The following is a 7,820-nucleotide window of genomic DNA, read 5'->3' on the forward strand; positions in this document are numbered from 1 at the left end:
CCATGCTGGTGGCCTTGATTGAGTTCTGTTACAAGTCCCGAGCTGAGGCGAAACGAATGAAGGTGGCAAAGAATGCACAGAATATTAACCCAACTTCCTCGCAGAATTCACAGAATTTTGCAACTTATAAGGAAGGTTACAACGTATATGGGATCGAAAGTGTAAAAATTTAGGGGGTAGGGAACGAGGTTTTAATAAATTCCCCCCAAATGCACGCTTTTTTGGCTCCATCCGTTCCATCCTTCAGTGTTAGTGAATGAAGAGGTTGGCCAAAGGATCGTATGTACTGTTGACTTATGATTTACTGAGAGAAAGAGATATCCCCCTTTTTTACTGCTTAAAATTGTGTTTGTTCATTTAAGTTTCCTTACGATTTAAAACCATTTTCATGTATGACTGTTGGTGGCCATGCTTGTTAATGCCTCTGTCCTTGTAACGCATCTCAAGTCTAATGCTTGCAATGACCACGCATAAACCTCAACATGATCATTTGCATCTTTAATTGTGCGACCCTTGGATATCATATTGAGTTCTCATGGACATTGTCACGTTTTGATCATATAACATAATATTTAAGCTTACGGAATTGGCAATATTCAAAACTAACATGTTGCTTCCTTGTTTGTGTATGAATTATTTGTGTGTGTGTTGAATGTGTCTGTGTGTGTGTGTGCGTTCCCGCACCTGTGTGTGTGTGTGTGTGTGTGCGCCCACACGCGTGTATGTGTGTGCATGTGTGGGCTTGTGCCTGCGTGTACTTGTGATTCTGTGTGATTTTCCTAGATGACCTTTGGGGATGCAATGAGGAATAAAGCAAGACTTTCCGTCACCGGAAGTACTGGCGAGAACGGTCGGGTGATGACTCCAGAGTTTCCTAAAGCTGTCCATGCTGTACCTTACGTGAGACCTGACATGGGACTGAACGTCAGCCTGACAGATCTATCCTGATCCATGAGAAACTTCTGAGTGCCTTACACTGGTTTCAAAAGAGTGTTTTCCCTTTTTTTTTTTTTTTGTTTTTCTCTCGTCCTTCAGATCTAGTGAATTTTTGTCTGTCTTATGAAAATGGAAAGCTAGAAGATGGGGCTTCATTTTGCCAATCGCAAAGACTTGTATCGTTGTGCTCTACTTTTCAACACGTAAAATGCTTCCCTCGCCGGGTGGAATTACATTCTGGAATATAACGGAAGCTCCTTTTTGTTTTCTGAAATGGTGACACCGTGATTTCATATCTATCTGTCTGGACCGGATTGAGATCGAAACGAGGGCTTAATTGGGGGCAACGGCTGCTTCACCTTGTCATTTTCAGTCAACTTGACTGTGTTAGTATGTGTGAATGAGCATGTGTGTGTGTGTGTGTGATTGTATGCGTGGTTGTGTGTGTGTGTGTGTGTGTTATCACGTTATCTAAACACACTGTATCCGTAGCCACCGCCTCCGAACAGGATTTTTAAGCACACTTGATATCATCTGCATTAAGATGTGAATTTGTCTTTTTTTTCTAAGAAAAGCAAAGAAAAATGTTATGGAAAAAAAGAAAAGAATAAGGAAACATTTTTATGTATTTTCACAAAATAGCTTTTAAATGAACTTGCTTACATACTGGTTGGATATACATCTTACTGTGTGATCACAAAGTCAGAAAAAAAATACAATATAGCTTCTAGTCATATTTTTAAAGCCAAATACATTACATATGGGGTGAGGTGTCAAAAACCATGTAATTAATTCATATTCTAAACTTTCTTGTATATTTTTTCCTTAACACTTGGTGTTGATATGAAATATATTTCAATGCTTGACATTTGGAGTCAATCCTGCTATGTTTCCTTGCTATAGTTGGTGCAGCGAGTTTTGCTTTATACCATGTCTATTTGTTTGCTTCAGTGCTTCTGCTGTTGATATATATATTTTCTATTTTCTTTATCAATAAGAACCAGGGTTGTTGTACTGCTGTCAAGAAAACGATTATGTTTACACACCATGAATGCAAAACAAAACAACAAAAAAAAAATGACAGAAAAAGAAAATAAAATCTGGTATGGGATTTTTGGATGACAAGACATCATCACGTCAGATGGTTTTGCCCGCTGGTATCAAATGCCAAATAAGAAAGGGTGCCAAATTCTAGTGCCAGTAGATATGAATATAAAGTCCTACTATAATCAGTCACTGTCATATCAGTGAATGTAAATGATACATTCTGTAACTTTTGTAATTAGATGTACAGTTGGTGGCAATGACAATGTTAATACAACAGCATTTTTTTGCTTTGTTTTCCAGTCTCCATGTATTTTGCATTGATCGGACAATGAAGTAGCACCAGTAGCATGTTGTTGCCGCAAATACTACATAGGTTTCTGGCTTTACGGCCAAACATGTGTTTTCATTTTAATGTTAAAGTTGTGAGGTCAACTGTTTGAAATTGGAAATATAATGTTAGTCATATATACACAATATATACATGTATATATATATATGTATATATATATATATATACACACACATATATTTTATATAAAATTTAAATTACAAACTATAGCCCCTTCACTATGGCGTTAAAGCTACTCTGCCACCATTAGATACTGAATTCGATGACTTATTCCTGAAAAACAGTATTATTACATTCAGAAAACAAGCCTTATCACCATTTATATAAGCACTTCAAATTCCGGGACATATTTACTTTTGTTTGATTTTCTGTTTCTCTTCTCCTCTGAGAAATACCATTAAAAAAAACCTCCACCAAAACAAGACAGTTGGGGGCATTCTTACTATTACTATCGCTGTTGTTTTTGTATTCAACAGAAGAAATATATACTGTAGTTGCTTCTAAATTCAGTTGCGTATTCAGGCTATTCTCACTGACATTTTGTATATGGAATGTGTGCTAACTTGTTTATTTTTTGGGACTCTTTCTAAATAAAAGTGGTTGATCTCTTGTTAACTCCCGGCGAGTGTCATATATTCAGGAGTGTTTTTTGTTTGGAAAAGATCAAAAAGCTAAAAAATGTCAGACATTTTATCTTGATCCTTTTTTTGTGTCACAGATCATAACTCGTAGGCACAGCTAAAATGGGCAAAACGTGTAGTCGCTTTTTATACTTGTTGTTTTTTTATTATGTTTTATTATTTATTATTAGTAGTTTTTTTTTTTCTTTCCCTTCCCTCATTCCCTTTGAACCCATTTAACACTTTATGCGGTTTGTTCAGGTTGGGTTGTCTACATTGTCATTTTCAGCACTGTTATTTGAACTGAAAAAGTTTAAACACTTTCAGATCGTGACCATTAACACACCAAAACAACAGGCCAAAACCGCTTTAGCCAATAAAGTAGTGACTAAAATTCCTAAAATAGTAGCTTGCAATATGGTAAACAAATGGGACGGCGATGCTAAATGGCAACTACACGGCTCTTGTTTCAGCATCTTACAACAGTAATCAGTTAAAAGAAAAAAAAAATGCTCCAATGAATTATCAACTGCTCTCACTGGGTTTTATTCTCACTTGACCACAACGGTCAGACTTAAGAAAAATACATCAAAATTCAGTACTATCAAGAGACTCTTCTTTCCCTATAACATTCTGGTTATTAAAGACTAATCCTTTGTAGAGTTTTGTCATCCATGAAGGTGAAAAAATCTCATAAGCGCCACAATGAGAGCTTAACACTTTCAGTGAAAGGTGCCCCCTTCTGCCGAGTGTTAATGAATGTCACACGTCCGACAAAATGGTTGACTTCCTTCTGCTCAATGAAGATAATGCCAGTATTTCAACAGTCGCAGCACATGTTCCTCCACAGTTCAGTGTGCCCATCTTTTCCAACACACCTTGATGTTAATTATAAATCCATGGCCGGCCCCTCAATCTCCTTTTAATAAGTTTTCTTTTTCAGAGTATAGATTGGGAACATTCGGAGGGTGCGTGCCTTGTGATTACGTTTACCATTTTTTGACTCACTGTCAACATTATGCAAAAATCACCAGGCTCAATTCTGTGATATTTGTCTTCATATCATTAGATTCCTCCTTTTAATCTGTTTTCCAAACACTTAACTGACATATGTATCAATACAATAAACATGAGCTTCACATTTATAAATAACCTATTCATTTTATTCAGCCAAAAAACATGCAGAAGGAAATTTGGAGACTTCCCAGAGTGGCAAATGAGGAAGTGGAAGGTTGAATGTCCCGATATGTGAAGTGAAACTCGTCTTTTTGTCGGACGGATTTGTGAATGGATCTGTTCGTCGGCAAGACGAACGGGATCTCTAGTGTTCATCTTTTATTTGCAATAAACTTTATGGAAAAGCATTTTTGTACACACGCCTTTATTGGACTATCAAGACTTTTGTTTTGCCCATTGAAGGTCTAAACGGCCAAAACATAGGTCCATTCGGTTTATTGCAAACATGATTAGAATTTTCAGAAATATTCAGGTATAATGGCAGATAATGACTTTGGTATTTTATGTTGCATACAGGGTAATAACGCTAATATTAACATAGGCAGAATGCATAATACACTGTACACTAAATTACATATACTAACCTATTTCACCTATTCTGGTCAAATGGTATTTGAAACAAAATGGTTTGATTCTGACATAGAACCTTCCTTTGTTGACTTTGCTCCCATTTCTGTGTGGGTTTCCTCTGGGCTCCGGTTTCTAGTCCAGAAGCATGCGGAAGGATAATTGGATGCCGTGAATTTCCTAGATGTGGAAATTCGGAGGGGAATGGCCGTATCTCTGTATATGTGCACCTGTGATTGACTGGTTATCTGGTCCAGGCTGTTCCCTGCATCTCACACCATGACATCCCAGCTGCAACCTCGAGTGTGGGATAAGCAGTATGGAAAATAAAAGAATGACTTTGCTTTACCTCATTAATAAAGACTCATCTGTCTCACAGTAACTTAGCTGCCGTTATGCTCTCTTTTATGGAATTAGCTGTAGCCCATTAGCATTCTTTTCATGTATTCCTTTCTCAAATTTTCTAACCTCACGTGCAAATGATATTAGTTTTGCTAATGCATTTCTTTAGAAAATGAGCAAAACTTTTTATTTGTGTGAAAGTGACGGATTGAAATGACATTACCTGGCGGGGGTGTGGATGGGTTGGGGTGATCATTTCACCAGTTACACTACCTTATGGTAATCGAGTGTGCTTGTGGGGCCATTAGTTCAGCGAATCATAGCAAAGAACGACCTGAATCTGCCTCCTCATATAGAGACCGTCAATAAAACAGCCAGGTCAATGTTTCACGTTAATGTTTATGAACTCGGGCCTGCCTTGACCTTATTAGAACAAATGTAACCGCAGATGTTAGGCAAGCAATCACCAGTCATAATAAAGAAACATGACAGATTTTGTAATTTGGTTTCGTGTCCAGTATTATCTATCTACAATGACATATCTGGATTAAGGTTGTGTTTATTTGTTGTTTTCTTTTCTCTAAAACACAATAAGGAGAATTTATAAATTATATATTGCTCGGACCAACTGTCAAGAGGAATTTGTTGAGTTATGTCCAGTCGTATAGCACACTGTCACCTAAGCTCAGGAGTAAAGGAAGCTAATACACAATCAGATTCATTTACATCACAATGATCCAGATTTCATGGAAAAGGCTTTGTAGCCTTTTTACTTGCAATCCCCTTAACCAAGCATATTGTTCTCTGTAAATAAACAAATAAAGGAAACAAAAAGGCAAACAAAAAAAACGCTTAAGACCCCCAATATGATTATGTCCTTTTTTGCAAATGTGTTTTCATTAAAAGTCGATACAATTGAGTTTAAATGTTCAAGTATCAGCCTTAACCTCAAATCAATAAAATGTAAATGCATTTCCTAAAATCTGACTCAACAGTTCAAAAATTAACCAGTATGAAACGATTTATTGAAAATATCTGGATTAAACATGAACCTCAAACCATGTCATCAAGCTTCTTCTGGTTGTGCAATACATTGATACACTTTTACCAACTTGCTGATAAAGCCTAATTCAGCCAAAACACAAAAATGATTACTCCTTTAAAATAAAAATGGAGACTGGTACAGGGAAACTACACTACGTGACTGCTTGTTAAATATCATCATCATCATCGTTAGCATCCATCTTTCGCCGCTTGTTATAGTTATTGAGCTTATTATTTATTGAGACAAATGTGCAAATTAATTTGTGATGGAACTTGATGATTGATAGGAAAATATTTGTCGACTAAATTTAATAATATTTATGTGTTATTATTTGTGGATTTTTTTTTTTTTTATTTCAAATAGTTCCTTAGATAATTGTAAAGATGGTGAAAGCAATACAAACCAAATAGAAAAATTGATAGGGGGCTACATTTTCTTTCTCCCTATGTACAGTATATGGGATTAAAAATTGCTTCAACTGTAACTGGGCCTCCTTGGAAAAAAAAACGTTAATGAGTTAAATAATTTGACTGTATTGGTCACAGTACGTCATTTCTGACGGCAGCTCAGTCCTTAACGACAACTGAAGCTGAAGAATAATGATGCCCGGGCCGACCAGCGTCGCTATAATTGGACGGGATACGTCTCCTGAAACCAATGGCATTTGAAATGCAGATGCGACAGTTTGAATTTATAACTGCTTATCTTGTACACCGCTAGGCCCGTAACTGTTAACCCCTTTTGACTGTTACCCCGGTGACGAGGAGAAAAAGGCTCTTTTGCAGAAAGTAGCATCACTACAGCAAATGATTAGAACTCTCTTCATGATCACCAAAGCATCTCACCACCAGCATAAAGAGTGAGCAAGAAAAACACATTTCTGAGGCAGCCAAAGAGGTGGGTGGTGTTATATGCTGTAAAACAGCTATCCCCTGGCTCGGTTGTTATGGCAACAGTATTAGCTGGGCTCTTGTGTTCCAGTACATCATGACAGCCTGTAGCTGCAAGTTGGCGAGGGTTGTGGTGAGGAGGGGCTGCCCCTCCGTGCATACCACCATTTTAAGTCACCCATGAGAATAAAACAAACATCTGTTGTGTTTTATGTGTGCGGGGATTATATAATCGTGTTTCGTACCGGATAGAATGACAGCGAGCGGTGCCTTTAACATCTTCTCTCCAGAATGAGGATGAGCAGATGTCCATGGAAACAGACCAAGGAGGGCTCTTGTTCTGTTGTTTTTTTTTTTTTTTTTTTTTTTTTCTTTTGGCTTCAAGAGCAGGGAAGGTGTGTGCGAGTCTTAAGGTGGCACATCTTTTGCAAATGTCAGCTGAGACACAGCACAGACAGCAGCTTTGTTTTATAACATTGACATGAAGAGTTGCTTTTTTTTTTTTTCTTGCCACTTGATTTGTATGATTTATTATTTCCCATCATGGTGTGACAGGCTAAGTGCCATATGCACTGCAATCAATCAGATGTCTTTACGTCCAAATACTGTATGTGACTTCCCTCCTGCCCTTTCTCTCAGTTCTGTGTTTGTCACTGAAGATTGTTTCCTTCTCCCGCTTCAATTTTTCGCATTAGTCACGCTTACTTGCTTGCCAGTGCTGGCTGAGCAATAAACTAATGGTCTGTCTCATAATATTGGGATATATGTGACGAGGTAAGGAGGTAGCCCATCCCCAGATGCAGCTTTTGAAAGTGCAATCGCTGGATCATACCAAATCTTCTAAGAGCAATGCACAATATGGGTGCGCATAATCAATGTACTGATGTACTCGACTGATGGAATTTTCCAACATTTTATTCAGCCCATGTGACAAACCTCTGCGTATGTGAATGTACAAGTGTGCACGCATTGCCCAGCGATAAATGATGTGTTCTCGGGTATAGTAG

The 7,820-nt window shown here is 37.6% G+C and overlaps 1 protein-coding gene across 5 annotated transcripts in view; it reads left to right on the forward strand.

Annotated features, from left to right (window-relative positions):
- Window positions 1-2,947, forward strand: part of gria2b (glutamate receptor, ionotropic, AMPA 2b) — a 63,318-nt gene extending 60,371 nt beyond the window's left edge. For 2 of the 5 annotated variants that reach the window (XM_086158030.1, XM_086158031.1), the window contains exons 15-16: window positions 1-62; window positions 784-2,947. The exon at window positions 1-62 is cut by the window's left edge and continues 73 nt beyond it. In XM_086158030.1, coding sequence (XP_086014156.1) covers window positions 1-62; window positions 784-948 — 227 coding nt within the window. In that variant the 3' untranslated portion in view covers window positions 949-2,947. Of the gene's footprint in view, window positions 320-783 lie in introns of those variants that run through there. The other 3 variants (XM_086158032.1, XM_086158034.1, XM_086158033.1) reach the window with 3 other exon arrangements.
- Window positions 2,948-7,820: the final 4,873 nt, after the last annotated feature.

The sequence above is a fragment of the Fistularia commersonii genome, chromosome 13 (assembly GCF_037954325.1).
Source record: "Fistularia commersonii isolate RoL2024-O1a breed Wild chromosome 13, RoL_Fcom_v1.0, whole genome shotgun sequence".
NCBI lineage: Eukaryota > Metazoa > Chordata > Actinopteri > Syngnathiformes > Fistulariidae > Fistularia > Fistularia commersonii.